Here is a 20589-nt window from a genome sequence, read left to right as displayed (position 1 = left end):
TCAAACTATTTATGAAGACTGTATTACTATTCTTCTTCTCATCCTTCCTATTACCTATCTCCTCCCACTATAACCATGTTGCTTGTATCTTTATGATTTATATTGTTTTGTTTCCTAATATGATTTGATTGTGTATTTGTATCTTATGACTATCACTAAGTATTGTATTTTATGATTCTTGATTAATGTTTTTTTTCTTTTACGTACATTGAGAGCACATTCCTTGTATGTCCAATCATAAAGAATTATATTCTATCTATTCTACTAAGCAACATATGGTGTTATATGGTTCTTCTGATTTGAGATTTTGAATTTGCCTCCATCACAATTATCCCTTTCTACCTTAATCTTTAATTCATAGAAGTAAAAAAAAAGCAAAAAATGCAAAATTGTGGTAAATAAAATATTAAAATAATTTGTCAGAATCTGCACAGTTGAGAAAGGGCACATTTCATATTTTTATTTCGCATGCTATAGATGATTGGATTGAGCAAGGGTGGAAGGAGGGAATACAGAGCAGTCAACCCGAAATCTAAGTAAGATTGTGTCTTAGGAGGAGGCCTCCCATAGGCCAAACATCCACTTAATAATAACATACACACTACTGTAAGATGGGGAATACATGTAGATAAGGCTTTTTGCCTACCTTGATCGGAAGGGATTTTTAACACTGCCTTGAAGATCACTGTGTAAGATACAATAATAAAACTGAAACAACCTAGCGCACCAATGATTCCAGCTAGAGCAATTCCAACCTCAAATAGATTTAAGCCAGAGCAGGATAGTTTTAGCAAGTGTGGACTTTCACAGAAGAATTGGTTGACCACATTAGAACAAAACAGAATGGAAAAACTGCCAATGGTATGCAACATTCCATACAGGAGACCAGAAAACCACACTAGAATTACTATTTCAGTGCAGGCTTTCCAATTCATCACTGTCTCATAGTGCAATGGATGGCAAATGGCAACATACCGATCATATGCCATGGCAGTCAGAAGGGAGAAATCAGAAGCTTCAAAGCAGAGAAAGAAAAAAATTTGAGTAGCACAACCAAAGTAAGAGATGTGTCTGGTGTTCATTAGAGAATTGATCATGGATTTGGGGACAATGACTGAAATAATGCCCAGGTCCTGTAGACTCAAATTCATTAAAAAGAAGTACATGGGGCTGTGTAGTCGACGGTCAAATGCAACTGCAGAAATGATGAGAAGATTCACTGTTACACTAGCCAGATATAACACAAGGAAGAAAAAGAAATGCAAAAGCTGTAAATGCCGATTTTTTGAGAATTCCAGGAGTAAAAAGTAAGATACTGTGGTTTGATTCTCCATCTGTCATTTAGTAGAAAGCTGCAGGGCATAACTGCAAGAAAGCAAAAGAGAGAGATGAAGTTAGATACATTTTAGTAAGTGATAATTTGATACGTGGTGAGAACAAAAAAACAAAAAAATAAAGTAGTACCCAATGAACAGAGGATTACACCATAGACATACAGAGAGAAGAGTACATTCTGTCAATTTCAACCCATCAAAAATCCACTCAAGGACCAATTGCAAATCTGATATTTTCCTTCTTTGCTCCTTTCAGTTCTACTACCCCATTTCCTGTTCAAAAAGATTAGCTAGGAGTAGAAAAAAACCCTATTCAAATCCATTTTCAACAGTGAAGATTATTGGAAACATTTGGTATGGTCACAATCCCTTACTACTGGTAAAGGATTATGGTACTGTTGTAAAAATGTGTGATATGCTATGTGTTATGAAGCACTTTGTGCTTCTAATAAAAATGAACTGTAAGTCTATCATAGAACCATAAAAACAAACTCTTACATTTTTCATGAGAATTGCTGTATGTCTCGGTATTTCTCTGTGTTTTATTTGGCAATTAGATGGAAATGTTTTTTTTCCCTCCTCTTTCTGTTTTACCCTAGCAGCTTTTAGACAAAACAAAATAAACACAAAATGCCTTTAGATTAATACATAAACACTAGTGCCCTAAACATGTATTTAATGATTTATTATTAAAAGGAATATAGAACTATACTTATAACATTTTTAAATATTCTTTCATTGGTATTATATACACTATTATCCTACTATAAATATATTTAATCAAAATAAATCAGATATTAGGAGAGTACATTCTTCCCTTTAACCAACTATCAGAAGGAAATGAAAGCTCAGTTTTAAAAAAGCAGTCTCTTTCAATACTCATCTATATTCCCATGAGAGTTTGATGGTAGAACGATAAACAACCTATTATGGCTCTGAAATCTGACATATCAGCATTTTTTAAAAAGTGAACCAATGTTTTTAATGCTAATACTAAAATGTTTAAAAAGAAACAAAAATAAAATAAAATAAAAGGATGTTTTGAAATATTACCACCCATTTATTTTATCTGTATGCATGGAAATTGTGAAATGACTTTATAGATCACAATTTACCTATTATTGCACCCACTCAATTTCATTTCAAAATTCATTTACATGCATTAAGATTTGGTCTATTTTTTGCAAATTATAGAATTAAATATACCATTAATACAAATATAGAAATCTCTGTAGATTGGGTTCTGATTTACAACAATTTCAGAATTTCTGTATGAGATCCATATTTTTAATAAATAATGTTAAAATTGTCTTTCCTAAATAGCTTCTCTATTATATTAGAACACCACATTATGCAATTATTTGATTCAATTATCATCCTAATGGATGAGTTATAAAGCTAACAGTGTTATAACACAGAAAATATATTGAAATTGTCAGGCGTGCCTCCACCAATAACCAAGAAAGAAAACTCCCAACTCCATTGTTTGTGGAATTAAAATACCTTTAATGGTTATTAAAAGATAGCAGCGAAAATAAAGCAAGATCTGAGCCATAAAGGTGTGAACAAGTACATATCAAATGATAACCTAACCCCCTCTCTCCAATGACCCCACCCCAGTGTCCAATCTGCAATTCCCTTAGGTGTCATGTGGATTGCATCTCCAAAAGGCATCATCATGTTGGTATGCAGACAGTTGGCCTTGACCAGGTCCAAACACCAGCCACCAGCATGCACAGAAGATGTTGAGAAGAAAACTCCATTTTCCATATCACCTCCTGTACCATTTATTCCCACCCCAAATACCATCCCCCCTCCCTCATCGTTTCTATGGCAGACAATATGTAAGTAAGCGAAGCAGAGACTGACAGAAATACTGTAAATATCAATTTGTTCCTTTTCTGTTAAACTTTCAATTAATCAGTGATTTATTTGTCTGTATATATTATATATTGTATGCTTTAAAGACTGTTGAATATCTTACTACTAAGTCAATGCTGTCCCAATAATTTCCATGCAGTGGAATATCTATCTGCAGTCCAGTGGTGGGTTTCAAATATTTTTAGAACCTATTCTGTAGGTGTGGCCTGTTTTGTGGGAGTGACTTGGTGGTCATGTGACTGGGTGGGAGTGGCTTGGCAATCATGTGACTGGTGGGCATGGCCAACTTGGAAAATGTGGTGAAACTCACTTAAAATATTCTTGTTTAGCAACCAAAATTTTGGGCTCAGTTGTGGTCATAAGTTCTCTCTCTCTCTCTCTCTCTCTCTCTCTCTCTCTCTCTCTCTCTCTCTCTCTCCTTCCTTCCTTCCTTCCTTCCTTCCTCTTTCCCATTTTCTTACTTTTTTCTTTCTTTCTTTCCTTCTTTCTTCTCTCTCTCCCACTTTCATTTTCTTTCTTTCTTTCTTTTTTTTTCTTTCTTTCTTTTTTCTTTCTTTCTTTTTTCTTTTTTTCTTCCTTTCTTTCTCTTTCCTTCTTTCTCTTTCTTTCTCTCCCTTTCTCCTTCTATCTCTCTCTCTCTTTTTCTCTCTCTCCCTCCATTGCTTTCTTCCTTTCTTTCTCGTGTGTATTTCTCCCAATTTCTTTCTTCCCTCCCCCCTCCTTCCTCCCTCCCTTCCTTCCTTCCTTCCTTCCTTTATTTATTTCTTTTTTTCTTTCTTTCTAAATCACAAGGTTTGATGAAAGCAGTCACAAGTTTAGGTCGAATTAAGTCTTTCTCCAACAAAAGCCTCTAGGGCAGCATCAAACTCAGGTTTTGACTTTTATCCAGAGCCCTCCAGCTTCAAAGGTTTGGAACAGACCAGGTCTCTCCAGTTTAGATTTCCAAAATAGCCCTGGCAATCAGGAAACCATGGGTGTGTGCCACCTCTGAACCGTCAGCCATCCTTGATACTACAAGAGGACTTATTGATGCTCAACTATCATGGGCTTTGGGAGAGTGGCCACCACAAGGGATGGAAGATGAGCAAGGCTAGGAGGCCTCAGAAAGGAAAGCTAGGATGAGGAATGTCTATGGGGATTCTTGGTCATCCAGGATGTCCCAAAGAAGTTTTTCCCCCAAAAACGCAGCTGGATTTTCTGCTTTTTCTCCAAAGACCTTTTGCTTCTCCTCCAAGAAGCTTCTTCAGATCCTCCAGAAGCTTCCTCAGTGCTGAAGAAGCTTCCTGGAGGAGAAGCAAAACATCTTGGAAGAAAAACCAGAAAGTCCAGTTTCCTCTTGGGGGGGGAAATCACCTTTGGGAGAAATGGATGAGTGCACCCAGTCCTAGCCTGTGCCCCTTGTGTACGGACATCCATCCCAAGGAAGGACTCAACCCAGCTTGAAAAAGGGCCCATGCCCCACAGGCAGCCAATCTGCAAAAGTGTGGAGGGGGTCACAGGGGGATGTGCATGTCCAATGTTCAAGACCAATAATGCCCAAGTTTCCCCAATATAGTGCCCGGACACGGAGGGCAGATGGGTGGGTGAGGGATAAAAGTTGCAGGCACGGCATCCCCCCTCCCCAGCAAAAAAGCATCCATGCCTTTGCATTGGGTGGTTTCTTCAACCCTTGGCTGTGCTGCGCTTTTGCAAAACAAGCCTGCCCTCAACCGAAAGCAGGTGGGTGGCAGCTGCCATTGCTATTGACGTTGTTGCTGAGCTCCTGAAGAGCTATGCACATTCTGGCGATCTGGAGGGCAGGGGGAAGAAGTTTCTCTTCTGCCTTACCACCTCCTCTCCTCCTCTTTACCCAAAGTGAGACACAGCTAGCAGAGAGCAAAGCAACCTCACAGGCTTTCAAAATCATCTGGAGAGGAGGAGGAAACCCCCCAAAAGCAGCAAGATATGGAGAGATGGGTGCTCAGTCTTTTTTGGGGAGAATCCCCAGAACCAGGTTGCCCAGCACCCTGAAGATGTCCATGTGGGACTCCGGCAGCTGCAAAGCATGTCATGAGGGTAGAAGCCCCCAAACCCAGTGGTGAGCCTAAGCAAAGGAGGAGGCAGAGAGCTGGGTGGAAGAAGGAGGAAACCCTAGTGAGAGCTGCCTGCGCCAAGTCGACTCCACAAAGAACGAGCTGCAGAAAGGAGGAGCCAATGTCATGATGTTACAAAGTGCAGTCTCGACACTCCGAGACTGCCTTTGACACTTTTGGCACTGGATGGTCCATTTGGACATAAACTGTCCTGAAGAGACGGTGATCAGGAAGACGAAGACTTGATGATCTCAGGGACACCGCAAAGTCCCTGATTGACCCAAGGGAAGCTCTTCAAGCCGGCGGTAAACAGGCAGCCCCAGGCTGATGAAGTCGGGATGGCTCCAGAAGGAAGGAAGTGAAAAGGGAAAGTGAGTCCATCTGGTGAAGTATTTTTTTCTATTTTGGGAAATACTGCCCAAAGAATTTTTTTTAAAAGCCAAATTAGATCTTAAGCAAAAGAATTAAGCACCGAAATTAACTTATATTGGATTGCTTTGGAAAGCTTTTTTTCTCTCTTTATAATTATACTTTGTCGATTGAAGTGTTCGCAATGTTTCTTGTTTCTCCTCTTAAAGTGATTAATTTTTTTCTTCTGCTTTTTGTTACTTTCTTTTTTGACTTCTGGATTAAAACCTTCCTTTCTATTTTAACAATTCTTCCTATTACTTGTTATTAAATTTCATTAAAGAATTTTCAAGCTAACCTGCTCCTTTTTCCTTTGTACTTGCTGAATAAAGGGGTGAGAAATCTTCACACAGCTCCATAGCTCCTTATACTTCTGAAAGTCTCAGACTTTTGACTCCCATTACAGAGTCCTCAACATCCTCAGATGGAACTAGCATTAAAAAGACTCTTAAAAGTTATTTCCTTATTCCTCTATGCCACACACAAATATGAATATGAGAACATGGATTAGAAAGTAATATCCACGCAAATTAAGTAAAAGTTGAGTGTATTGAATAAAGTAACAACTACAACTGCGGAATATACTGTAAACAGAAAATTACACAAATAAGGCATGTAAACAAGAAAGCAACTATCAATATAGGTGCATGAACATAAAACAAATTTTTATATTCTTTTAGTTTAAAGCTCCTCACTCTCAAAGGAAGATACTGATATTGTCTTGGTGATACCATTAAGCATATGGAATCTTCACAAAATATATTTATACTTAGCCATTATTTGGTGAAACTTCATTTAAGTATAGATGTTATATACATTTAGTTAAAATAATTTTTAAAAAAGTGTTGGATAGATGATGGCATGGAAAACACAAAATTGGATAAGGCTTTTGGTATATCTTTTCATGAGATTGGATGAAATCCTTCTCAGGCACATTTCAATAAAGTATCATCCTGATGTACATTTATTTATACTCCTTCTTTCATGTGTTATACAATAGAGCATGTATTATCTTTTCCAATTTGTATCAATTTGTAAATGTTTCTGAAAGGTTATATGATGTTCTATTACAATTTTGAATTACACATTTTGCCTTTTCTCAAAAAGTTACTGTAGTACCAGTTTATTCATTCTGCCCACCCTGTTAGGTTTCTCATATTGCCTGTGGTCATTTCACATGTGTGAAAAACAGTTTGATGTAGAGTTCTACTAATCAAGGTTAAAACCAGAAGACACTGAGATGTACTCCTGTGGTAGGAATGAAACAAAATGAGTGACTTTAGCCAGTCACTGTCCTTCTCCTAGACAGAAACTATGGCAAACCCTTTCTGAAAACCCTTACCAAGAAAAAATGCAGATAATTCTTCAGGCAAATGACATGAATTAAGGCTAACAAGGTACAAAATATCAAAAGAAAGATAAATTTGGAGCAGCTAAAGCTTTCATTTGCCATATTATGTGCAAGCAATGAAGGAAAAGCCATTTTATACAGGAAAGCACAAGGAGAAAAAAAATTAAAAAAAACCTTTTCTCCATTACACTTCTTTTTCACAATGGCATTACCCCCAGTACTCACTTCATCCAAAATCAAGGGGAGTCACCCTGTGGCATGCCAGGGGCTGCCAAACACCCATGTTTAGCACCTCAAAGACGTACTAACAATAACTAGCAATGCAGAATGTTTGCTGAGTAACATTTTGAGTTCTACCATTCTTCAGGACTAAAAGAAGTGTTTTCCTTTCTCATCTTTATTTTCCTTCTCTGAATAAAGAATAAGGCAGGAGAATGGAAATCTGCCATGAACAGGATTCAATGTTAAAAGAAAATTTCACATCCACACAATTTAGAAACAACACATTTGATATTTTTTTATTTTGCATGCTATAGATGATTGGATTGAGCAAGGGGGGAAGGAAGGAATATAGAGCAAAATCTAAGCAACATTCTGCGTTAGGAGGAGGCCTTCCATAGGCAAAACATCCACTTAATAATAACATAAACACAACTGTAAGGGTTAGGGTGGGGAATACATGTGGATAAGGCTTTTTGCCTCCCTTGTTCAGAAGGGATTCTTAACACTGCCACTAAGATACAACTATAAAAGTAAAACAACCTAATCCAATAAGGAAACTAGACGCAAGAATTCCAACCTCAAGTAGATTTATGCCAGAGCAAAATAGATTCAGCAATTGTGGAATTTTACAGAAGAATTGGTTGACCACATTAGAACAAAAGATGATGGCAAAAGTGCCAGTGGTATGCAACATTCCATAGAGGAGACCTGAAACCCCCATCAGAATCATTATTTTGGTGCAAGTTTTCCAATTCATCACCATCTCATAGTGCAGTGGGTGGCAAATGGCAACATACCCATCGTATGCCAAGTCAGTGAGGAGGAAAAAATCAGAATCTTCAAAAGAGAGAAAGAGAAAGATTTGAACAACACAGCCAAAGTAAGAAATGTGTCTGGTACCTATGAGTGAATTTATTATGGATTTGGGTACAATGACTGAAACAATGCCCAGATTCTACAGAGCTAAATTCATGAGAAAGAAGTACATGGAGCTATGCAGGCGATGGTCAAAAGCTACTGCAGGGATGATGAGAAGATTTGCTGTAATAGTTGCCAGATATAACACAAAGAAGAGGAAAAAATACAAAAGCTGCAGATGCCTATTTTTTGATAATTCCAACAGCAGAAAGTAAGACATGGTTTGATTATTCATGTTTCATTTAGGAAAAAGCTGGCATCTGTGTTTGATTGACAGACAGATGAAAATATTGGTGTCCTTTGCCCAAGTATCTATTGGCAAAAAAAGAAAGGAAATTGAAAAATAAGCATCAAAACTAATATATATAAATACTAGATTCATTAGCATGTATTTAATTATTTATAATTATATGTAATTATGTATGATTCAACTAAAGAATGAGTTTTACTTACAACATAAATCTTCTATTATTCACTAGGTCAGTGGTTCTCAACCTTCCCAATGCCGCGACCCTTTAGTACAGTCCCTCATGTTGTGGTGACCCACAACCATAAAATTATTTTTGTTGCTACTTCATAACTGTATTTTTGCTACTGTTATGAATTGTAATGTAAATATCTGATATGCAGGATGTATTTTCATTATTACAAATTGAACATAATTAAAGCATAGTGATTAATCTGCCAATTTTGTTTTGGGAGATCAGCCAGGCTAGTATTTTCCAGGATAAAACAACCTCCATGCTTGCCTCCAGCAGCAGTTCGTGGTTTACATGAGTTTCACTTTATTAAGTTTACTTTTTTTACATTCCATTCCCCCACCCACCCACCTACCCAGTTGTTGTTGTTGTTTTTTTTTCTTTCTTTCTTTCTTTCTTTCTTTCTTTCTTTCTTTCTTTCTTTCTTTCTTTCTTTCCTTCTTTCTTTCTTTCTTTCTTTCTTTCTTTCCATTCCTCCCTCCCTTTTCTTCTTTCTTTCTTTCCATTCCTCCCTCTTTTCTTCTTCCTTTCTTTCCATTCCTCCCTCCCTTTTCTTTTTCTTTCCATTCCTCCCTCCTTTTTCTTCTTTATTTCTTTCTTTCCATTCCCCCCTAATTTCTTTTTTCTTTCTTTCCATTCCTCCCACCTTCCCTTTTCTTTCTCTTTCTTTCTTTCTTTCTTTCTTTCTTTCTTTCTTTCTTTCTTTCTTTCTTTTTTTCTCTCTTTCTTTCTTTCTCTCTTTCCTTCCTTCCATTCCTCCCTCCCTCCCTTTTCTTTCTTTCTTTCTTTCTTTCTTTCTTTCTTTCTTTCTTTCTTTCTTTCCTTCTTTCTTTCCTTCTTTCTTTCTTTCTTAACACAGATTAAAAAGTTAAGCTTTAAATGGGATTTTAAACAGAGGCTTAAGCTACATCGAACTGTGCTTCCATCCTGAGTGGAATTCCTTCGGATGGATAGAATGGATGGGTGGGGCCTATCCTCCCCTCAGGCCCTCCTGCCAGCCCTTCCCAGGGGGCAAAAAGCCTCTGAGCTCAGTTTAGCCCACAGGACACGACCGGCAGCGGGGGCAGTAAAGGCAATGTCCAGGCCCAAGGCAGCTTGAATCCCGACATGCTCCTGCCTTGGCGAGAGCCAGTCCTGCCGGCTGAAGCAGGTGGCCCACATGACTCGCTGGTGTCCTGCTGTCTGGGAGACTTCAAGCACCTGTGCAGACAGCTGGGCTGAAGCAGAACCATCGACCGTGATTGCTTCAGATGTCCGTTGGAGCTGAAGCTGATCCACCACCCAGAAGAACCCATCTCTCTCCTCCTTCAGTATCTCAGCCTTTTCTTGGCATGGAGACTGGGTGGGGCGGCTTCTACATTGCGCCCGAAGGTGGGAGGAGGCTGCTTTGCCACCTGGCACTCTTACAATACAATACAATACAATAGCAGAGTTGGAAGGGACTTTGGAGGTCTTCTAGTCCAACCCCTGCCTAGGCAGGAAACCCTATACTGTTTCAGACAAATGACTATCCAAGATCTTCTTAAAGACTTCCAGTGTTGGGGCATTCACAACTTCTGGAGGCAAGCTGTTCCATTGATTATTCGTTCTAACTGTCAGGAAGTTTCTCCTTAGTTCTAAGTTGCTTCTCTCCTTGATTGGTTTCCTCCCATTGCTTCTTGTTCTACCCTCAGGTGCCTTCAAAAATAGTTTGATTCCCTCTTTGTGGAACCCCTGAGACATTGGAACACTACTATCATGTCTCCACTAGTCCTTCTTTCTATTAAACTAGACATACCCAGTTCCTGCAACCGTTCTTCATATGTTTTAGTGTCCAATCCCCTAATCATCTTTGTTGCTCTTCTCTGCACTCTTTCTAGAGTCTCCACATTTTTTTACATTGTGGTGACCAAAACTCAATGCAGTATTCCAAGTGTGGCCTTATCAAAGCATTATAAAGTGGTATTAACACTTCACGTGATCTTGATTCTGTCCCTCTGTTTATGCAGCCTAGAACTGTCTTGGCTTTTTTTGGCAGCTGCTGCACACTGGTGGCCCTTATTTAAATGGTTGTTCACTAGGATTCCAAGATCCTTCTCACAGTTACTACTAATGAGCAAGGTACCACCTGTACTGTACCTGTGCATTTTGTTTTTCTTGCCGAAATGTAGAACATTACTCTTTTCACCATTTAATTTCATTTTATTAAATAGTGCCCAATGTTCAGGTTTATCAAGATCCTTCTGTATCTTTAGCCTATCTTCTAGAGTGTTGGCTATGGCTGCCACCTTGGTGTCATCTGCAAATTTGATGAGTTCCCCATTTATTCCCCCATCCAAATCATTGATGAAGATGTTGAAGAGTACTGGGCCCAAAACAGAGCCATGGGGTACTCCACTGTATAACTCCCTCCATGTAGATGCAGTTCCATTGAGGACTACACGTTGAGTGCAATTGGTCAGCCAGTTACGAATCCATCTGGTGGTAATGCTGTCTCACGCACATTCTTCTATTTTACCTAGTAGTAGATTATGGTCTACCTTATCAAATGCCTTACTGAAGTCCAAGTAAACTATATTGATGGCATTCCTCTGGTCCACTAATTTTGTCACTTTGTCAAAGAATGCAATAAGATTAGTCTGGCATGATCTGTTTTTGACAAACCCATGTTGGCTTTTGGCTATTACTTTGTTTGTATCTAGGTGTTTGCTAATTTGTTGTTTGATTATCTTTTTCAGAATCTTTCCTGGTATTGAGGTCAGGCTGATAGGTCTGGGTTTCCTGGATCTATTTTTTTTTCCTTTTTTGAAGATGGGAACCACATCAGCTCTTTTCCAGTCCTCTGGTAGTTCCCTGGTGCTCCAGGATCTCTGAAATATATAGTTCAGTGGTTCTGAGATCTCGTCTGCCAATTCCTTCAGAAGCCTGGGGTGTAGTCCATTCAGTCCTGTTGATTTGAACTTGTCTAGGGTAGACTGGTGCTCACTTACCATTTTCTTCCCTATTTCAACTTGTGTTCCTAATCTGATTTTTGTGGTGCTGTTTTTGATAGGTTGGACTGTTTTGTCCCTTTGTGTAAAGACAGATGCAAAACATGAGTTAAATAGTTCTGCTTTCTCCCTGTTGCTTGTCACCTTCTTGCAACTTCCTCCCAGCAATGGACCAATTGTTTCCTTAACTGTTTTCTTGTTTTTAACATGTTGGAAGAAGCTTTTTTTGATATTTTCTACTTTTGTGGCAAGCCTTTCTTCATTGTGAGCCTTAGCTTTCCTCACTTCATCTTTACATGCTTGGGTTATTTCCTGATATTCTGCCTTAGTTATGTCCCCCCCCCCTTTCCACTTTTATTCTTATCTTTTTTGTCTTTCAATTTGTCAGAGAGTACTTTATGCAGCCATGCTGGTTTCTTTTGGGAGCTGTTATTTTTCTTCTTCATTGGTATTGTGCTATATTGGGCTTTTATAATCTCATTTTTTCAAAATATCCCAAGCTTCTTGAGCTGTTTTCCCCTTGAGGATTCTCATCCATTGAAGTGTTCCAATATCTGATGGGCTGCCACAAAGAAGAGGGTGATAAGAAAAGAGAAAGCAAAACTTACAAAAGAAGAAACACAATAAATAAGATATAGATTTATGTACACAGATGTTTTGGAAAATTTGTACCACTGATTTTGTCACTTTGTCATTTTCAACTGTTTTTTTAAACCATCACATTGAATAATCTGGACCCTCATATTCAACAAAACTTAAATGTTTTTAAAAAGATATTTAGAAATATTTCATTTTGTTTATTCATGTCCAGAGAAGTTTGAAATGATGGCCAACACCCTAGATGATAGGCTCAGATCCAGATGGATCTTGACAGACTTGAACACTAGCCCTATCTAACTAAATGAAATTCAAAGTAGAGAAAAGTAAAGTCTTATACTTAGGCAAGAAAAACCCAAAGTACACATATAAACTAGGTGAAAACAGGCTTAATAGTGGTAACTGTCTGAGGGATCTTGGAGTCTTAGTGGACAACCAATTAAATATGAGTCAACAGTGTGCAATGGCAGCCAAAACAGCCAATATGATCCTAAGTTGCATTAACAGAAGGATACAATCAAGATCAAGGAAAGTACTAATACCACTCTATAAAACCTTAGTAAGACAACATTTAGTACTACATGCAGTTTTGGTCACCACACTATAAAAAAGATGTTGAGACTCTAGAAAGAGTGCAGAGAAGAGCAACCAAGATGATTAGGGGACTGGAGGCTAAAGCCTATGATGAACAGTTGCAGGAACTGTGCATTGCTGGTCTAGTGAAGAGAAGAATCAGGGAAGACATGATAAAAGTGTTCCAATATTTGAGGGGCTGCCACAGAAAGGAGAGGATCAAACTATTTTCCAAAGTAACTGAAGGTCAGATAAAGAATAATGGATGGAAACTGAACAAAGAGAGATTCTTGGAAATAAGGAGAAATTTTCTGACAGTGAGAACAATCAACCAATGGAAGAACTTGCCTTCAGATGTTGTGGGAGCTTCATCACTGGAAGCTTTCAAGAAGAGATTGGACTGCCATCTGTCAGAAATGGTGAGAGCAGTGATGGCAAACCTATGGCACGCGTGCCACAGGTGGCACGCCAAGCCATTTGTCAGGGCATGCAAGGCGCTGCCCTGTCAGCTGGCCAGCGTGCATGCGCATGCTGGCCAGCTGAGTTCACCTTTTTAAAAGCCATTTTTCACCCTCCCCAGGCTCCAGAGGCTTTATAGGAGCCTGGGGAGGGTGAAAAGAGCCTCCCCCGCACTCCCGGAGGCCCTCCGGAGGCTTCAGGTACCGTCCGGAGGCTTCCCTGAAGCCATCGGAATGCTAAAAACAACCCTCCGAGCAAACCGGAAGTGACTTCCGGTTTGCTCGGAGGGTCTTTTTAAGCATTTCGAAGGCTTCAGGGACTGTCCGGAGGCTCCCCTTATGCCTTCGGAGCGCTTAAAACCACCCTCCGGAGGGTGAAAACCACCCTCCCTGAAGCCTCCAGAGGGCCTCTGGGGGGTTGGGGGAAGCTCTTTTCACCCTCCCCAGGCTCCTATAAAGCCTCTGGAGCCTGGGGAGGGCGAAAAAAGCATGTAAAATGGGGGGGTCGCACGTTGTGCGCACATGCACACTGGGGGGTTGCGCAGTGCCTTATGGGTGTGGCACGCCCGCACACAACCCCTCTGCGCTCCCCCCACTTGTGGCACACGAGCCAAAAAAGGTTCACCATCGCTGATGTAGAGTCTACTTGGGTGGGGGGTTGGACTAGATGACCTACAAGGTTCCTTCGAACTCTGTTAATCTGTATCTGATGCTCATTTTTTTATTATTGATCTAATATTTATATAGTGAAATAATTCTCTGCAGTCTAAGAGGTTCCTATTCTCAGTGTTAATTCAACATAATACATAGCATAATTATCAAGCCAAAATAAAATTGATATCTGTATGCCTATTAACATAATTAGAAATCTGAACTAAAACCAAGCACTATGTGCTTATTAACATAATTGGCCATTAACAATTCTGTAGATGCCTCCCAATGCTCCAGTACCAATTATCAGATAGCATAATAATATCTCAAAATTATATTAATATAATTGGGGCTGCAGTTATACAGCAATCCAAATTGTGAGAGGTGAAACTTGCATCACATGAGAAGACTTCCCTGGAATAAGTTTCATCACTTGGGATTCTCTTTCAGCTCTAGATTTTAAGAAATGTCATCCACTATTCGATCCATAATGTCTGGAGCTGAGAACTAACCCAGATCATTAATACAAGAGTGAAAATTTCCAAGACTTTCTATAAAATAAAATAAAATGTAATAAGCTGAAAAGAAGTTCATGAAACCCATAGAAACCTGGTGGAATGCCAATAGAATAAGATATACAATAAAGGTCTTTAAAAAGTGGCATTTGTGGTGGAAGGGTAAACAAGCAAGATGATAATTAATTGTTCTATTCCAAGCCACACCCCTTTCTATGGTGCATTTCCCAGCTTAAGTAAAAAAGGTTCACAGAGATCTATAAAATACCTATACTAGAGTAAGTAATACAATAGATTCATTAGAAATCAATAAACAAAATCACAGGAAAAAAACCTACAAAAAATAAAGGGTTACATAAAAGGGTTATATAGATGTTTTAGAAAGTAAGTAAATATGGTGTTATGTACTGAACTTTCCCTGCCATAGACTTGCATTGTTGACTCCTGATTGGCTAAGACACAGCAGCCTTCCGGCGGGAGAATCCAGCTACCTGATTGGTTACACACCTGACAGCTCGACTATAAAAGAGCTGCCAGCTGTCTTTTGCCGCTGTTTGCTGGTCCGAGATTTGCCGTATTTATGAGCTGTTTGTCACTGTTAATAAAGGTTGTGTTAGCTTCAACCTGCCTTGCCTCAGTCCCTGTCTACCTCGTTATCCCCACAGAACTCTGGCGATGAGGATGTGATCGGGTCTGAGGTAAAGGACAAAGGCGAAGTCACTGTTAGAGCTGTCTCAAGTCGCTAAGCGACGAGACGTCGCTCATCGCTGATTTTTTTTCTCTGATCCTTCATGCTCGTCCTTCTCAGGACGGCTACCCAACCAGCATTCTCGGCATTCATCCTGGCCACTGAAACATGGGATGCTTACCTCGAAAGGTTTGAGTGCTTCCTGGAGGCAAATGTCTTCACTGGTTTGTCTAGTGGCCGTAAAAGAAGCTATTTCTTCAGCGCCTGTGGTCACGAGATGTTTGGCACAGCCAGGGCTTTAGCAGCCCCTCAGTCAGTGCACTCAATGCCCTGGGAGACACTCTTGGAGAAGCTGAAGAACCATTATTCTCCAACTCCCTCACATATGGCGAGGCGCTATGCGTTCCGAGAATCTGTGTCGGACTACATGGCATCCCTCAGAACGGCGGCTCTACACTGCAATTTCCCTGTGCTGGACAATGCCCTACTAGAACAGCTGGTCTGTGGTATCAGAGACCTCAGACTTCAGAGGCGTTTGTTGGCGTGAAAAGAGCTGACACTTCAGGCAGCCGTGGACGAAGCCATGGCATACGACATGTCTGATAAGTCTACCACAGAAATTCAAAAATTTCTGCCACCAGCCACTCATGCCAGCAGGGGCCATGCTGTTCACTACGACGAGGTTGAAGCAGATGATCTCTCAGACACTGAAGAGGACATCAGCTGCCTCAACCTGACAACCAGAAAGGCCGGTCACAGAGAGACTTTTTGCCTCAGCCGGGTTGCCTCAGCTGTGGCGGGAACCATGCAAGGGCAAATTGCAGGTTCAAAGCCGCCATCTGTCAATGTTTTGACAGGAAGGGACATTTGGCCAAGGTGTGCAGGGTGGCCATGCCTGTTGCTCTTCGGCCACCCTTGCCTAGGCAGTCCACAAGACAAGAGCCTATGCAGTGCCTATGCACTGCCGGGACTGTTTTGCCATTGCTGATGACCAGCAGCAGATGACCAGCAGCACTCTGAATGGGCTGTCAGTCATGCGTCGCTCTCACAGCCGGCTCGCAAAATTTATATGACTGTTCAGATTGAGGGGAAGCCCTGTAAAATGGAGGTGGACACGGGTTCTTCCAAGTCCCTTGTCTCGTGGGCCACTATCAAGTGGATAGTGCCCAGCCTTGCTAAGGCTGCCCTCTAGCAATGCCCAATTCGCCTCAAGGACTATCAAGGGCAACTAATTCCTTTTGTGGGCTGTGGCACATTCCAAGTCGCCTGCCAAAATTTCAAAGGGCCTCTTCCTCTCATCATAGTCGATGGCCAGCTGACCAGCCTCCTAGGGCTGGACTGGTTCTCCGCACTGGGGCTCAATGTTTCCGGCATCCTGGTTCCAGACCCTTTTGCCGCGCTGACCAGTGAGTTCGCAGACGTCTTCGACGACCGGCTGGGTAAATATATGGGGACACCTATTTCCTTTAATTTGGACCCCCAGGTGGCACCAATCTGCCTTAAGCCTAGGAGAGTGCCATTTGCTCTGTGGCCCAAGGTAGACCTAGAGTTAGACAAACAAGTTGCGCAGGGGGTGCTAGAGGCAGTGGACAACTCTCCCTGGGAGACCCCCATTGTGATACCCATCAAACAGGATGGGAGCATTAGAATCTGTGGTGACTTTAAGTGCACTATCAATAGAGGGTTGAAAGCCAACCCTTACCATGTACCTGTGGTGCAGCACCTGCTCCACTCCCTGGGGCGGGGTAATGTCTTTGCCAAGTTAGACTTAGCACAAGCCTATCAGCAGCTCCTGGTGGATGAGGCCACTGCCTTAGCTCAGACTATCATGACCCACCGGGGAGCTTTTAAATGCAAGAGGTGACAGTTAGGGGTTAGCATTGCCCCAGGCATTTTTCAAAGCCTAATGGAGTGATTGCTTCAAGGGCTGCCTGGGGTGGTGCCTTATTTCGATGATGTGCTTGTATCCGCCAAGGATCAAGACAGCCTCATCGTCAAGTTAAGGGCGGTCCTGCATAGGTTTCGCCAGGTGGGGCTTAAACTTAAGCGAGGCAAATGCAAGTTAGGAGTCCCCAGCGTAGAATTTTTGGGGTACCTCGTGGATACCAAAAGCATCCACCCTACCCCGTCTAAAATAGAGGCAATCAAAAAAGCTCCCACACCCACATCTAAGGTAGAGCTTCAAGCTTTTCTGGGGCTTCTCAATTTTTACGCCATATTTTTGCCCCATAAGGCTTCATCGGCAGAGCTTCTTCACAGGCTCCTGGACTCTAAGATGCTCTGGCATCGAGGTCGTAAGGAAGCCCATGCTTTTAAGGCAGTCAAGGACGTTCTCACGTCCCAGTCACTGCTGGTCCAGTATAGTGACCGTCTTCTTTTGGTTTTGGCATGCGATGCATTGCCTTTTGGCATTGGGGCTGTTCTGAGCCATGTTCTCCCTAATGGCTCAGAAGCCCAAATTGCTTATTATTCCCGCACCCTCTCAGCTGCGGAAAGAAACTACAGCCAGCTAGACAAAGAGGCTCTAGCTGCTGTAGCAGGGGTCAAACGATTTCATGATTACATATATGGTTGGTCCTTTCAGTTGGTGACAGACCACAATCCCCTCTTGGGTCTCTTGGCGGGAGACCACCAGACCCCGCAAATTTTATCACTGAGAATGTCCAGATGGACTGTTTCCTGGCAGCATACAATTACCAGATTGTCTATAGGCCAGGGAAGAATTTGGGGCATGTGGATGCCCTCAGTCACTGCCCTTTGCCAGCTCCAGTGGAGGACCCTGCTCCCGCTGCCTCAGTCCTCTTCGTAGAGGAATTAGCTATGCCAATATCCGCCCAGGATATTGCGAGGCTATCTGCATCTGACCCTGTCCTCTCCAAAGTGCTGGACTGGGTGCACAGGGGGTGGCCACAAGGGCCAGTAGGTCAGGAGTTCCAGCCCTTTTGTTTACTCCAGCATGAGCTATCCATTCTCAATGGATGCCTGCTGTGGGGAAACTGGGTAGTACCTTCTCCCAAGCTCAGGGCACCAATTTTGGACTGCCTGCACACTGCTCACCCAGGAATCGTGCACATGAAGGCGCTGGGCAGGAGCTACGTGTGGTGGCCCAAAATTGACCAGCAGATTGAAGACTGGGTTTCTGCCTGCCAACAGTGCCAGCAGTCAAGGCCAGCTCCCCTGTCACTGCCCATCAGGGAGTGGGACATGCCCCGGGCTCCATGGGCGTGAATCCATTTGGATTTCGCTGGCCCATTTTTGGGGCAGAATTTTCTAATTGTAGTGGACGCTTACTCGAAATGGGTGGAGCTGGCACTCATGCCATCCACCACTTCAGAGGCCGTCATTAAAGTACTGGAAAGACTTTTTGCAACCCATGGGTTACCTGATGTGGTGGTGTCCGACAAAGGGCCCCAGTTCACGTCGGCACCATTCCAAATGTTCCTAGGCCAGCTAGGCATCCAATATGCAACCATGGCTCCGTTTCACCCAGCAGGCAACAGCCTGGCTGAACGGACTGTCCGGTCTGCTAAGGAGGCATTGGGCCGCCTGGGGCCAGGCAATTGGCAAAATAAATTGTCCCAATATCTCCTGGCGCAACATACAACACTGTGCCCGGTCACCAAACAAAGCCCAGCAGAACGGCTAATGGGATGCCAGCTCTGGACAACCCTGGACCGGCTGCTCCCCAGCTACATTTCAGAAAAAAGCCCAATCACAGACAGCAGTGCTCTAGCCTTTAACTTGGGAGACCTGGTCTACGCTCAGAACTTTGGAGCTAAACCAGGGTGGCTCCCTGGACAAATAATACAGCTAACTGGACCCTACTCTTATAGGGTCCAGCTTGACAATGGGAGGGAGTGGCGCCGACACGTTAATCAACTTCAACGAAGATCGACTGGTGCCTCAGACTTCCAACCAGGGCAGGCCCAATCCTGCTCTGGCGAACTAACACTGCCCGAAGCCGCTTCCGTGCCCGTCTCCAATGACTTCTCATCTCCAACCCTACCTGGTAGTCCAGTTGGTCCAGCGATGGTCTCTCCTCCCGCCGTCTTGGCTGCTCAGTCTCCAGCAGTTCCACACGCTCAGCCAGCAGAGACTCCTCCTATGGCCGCTGCCCCTGAACTAATATGATCAGGGTGGATCCGACGTTGGCCAGCGTACTTGACGGACTACGCATGTGCCAACTGGGAGGAGAGGGGTGTTATGTACTGAACTTTTCCTGCCATAGACTTGCATTGCTGACTCCTGATTGGCTAAGATGCAGCAGCCTGCCGGCGGGAGAATCCAGATACCTGATTGGTTACATGCCTGATAGCTCGACTATAAAAGAGCTGTCAGCTGTCTTTTGCCACTGTTTGCTGGTCCGAGATTTGCCATATTTATGAGCTGTTTGTCACTGTTAATAAAGGTTGTGTTAGCTTCAACCTGCCTTGCCTCAATTCCTGTCTACCTCGTTCTCCCCACAGAACTCTGGCGACGAGGATGTGATCGGGTCTGAGGTAAAGGACAAAGGTGAAGTCACTGTTAGAGCTGTCTCAAGTCGCTAAGCGATGAGACGTCGCTCATCGCTGAATTTTTTTTCTCTGATCCTTCATGCTTGTCCTTCTCAGGATGGCTAGAACAATCCATTACACCCATTACATTAGTAAATGCAAAGAAATCATTAAAAAGAACCTCAAAGAACAAAATACACAGCAGAGAAGATTTAGAAAGGGAATTAGTTATATAAATAACTATGTAAGAAATTAGTGTACATATCCTCAACTTTATTTAGAAATATTTTATGCAATAAATTATTGATAATTTCAGAATTTATTCTCCCCCACCTTCCGGCCTGTACCACTTCCCCAGAAGAACCCATCCATTGGCCATATGGCAAAGAATCAAGAAACTGATTTCAGCATTTTTCATATTTCAATATCTTTTATTTTTTTGCAAGAATTGCATACTACATAATCCTAAAAGTTTTAAGGAACATAAAGAGTAAGATTAAAAAATATAAGATCTGAGAGGCAGATTGTAGGATGGTTGACTTTTTCACTGTATCTGGCAATTCTTCAGCTTTGGCTGAGATGAATGGAAAAATAGCTAGAACAGGAAGAAAAAACTTAACATCCCATGGAGAGGGTGTGTATTGTGGACCAGAAGACGCATACCCTCTGCTAATATAGGAGGGAGACATATTGAACCAGGTGGAGGAGTCAAATGGAGAATTAGTCTGGAATCCCTATACTGGCATAAGGGGGCAAAGTCTGACATCCCCACCACCACCACACACAGACACCAATGCTGTTAATCCTTATCTAGTTACACCCAGGTGCCAACCATCAGTCTGAGATGGTTCCTTTGTAAGGGTTTGACCAATAAAAGAGCTAATTGACTTCTTCATTTTTGGGTCTGGTTGTTGTTCCCAAAGCTAAGCAGTAGAAACAAAAACAGCACAGACAGGAGTGATCACATTGACAACATCAGT

At 42.0% G+C, this 20589-nt stretch overlaps 1 protein-coding gene across 1 annotated transcript; it reads right to left on the bottom strand.

Moving 5' to 3' along the window:
* Positions 1 to 419: 419 nt before the first annotated feature.
* Positions 420 to 1334, bottom strand: LOC309401863 (olfactory receptor 14J1-like; the record flags this gene model as incomplete). The annotated part of the gene is made up of 1 exon (XM_081971163.1): positions 420 to 1334. The coding sequence occupies one exon, from the start codon at positions 1332 to 1334 to the stop codon at positions 420 to 422; it is 915 nt and encodes a 304-aa protein (XP_081827289.1).
* Positions 1335 to 20589: the final 19255 nt, after the last annotated feature.

This window comes from Natrix helvetica (genome assembly GCF_964273705.1).
Source record: "Natrix helvetica genome assembly, chromosome: Z".
NCBI classification, from domain to species: domain Eukaryota; kingdom Metazoa; phylum Chordata; class Lepidosauria; order Squamata; family Natricidae; genus Natrix; species Natrix helvetica.
Note: the sequence above shows the minus strand (reverse complement) of the source record. Positions and strands in the feature narration are given on the sequence as shown.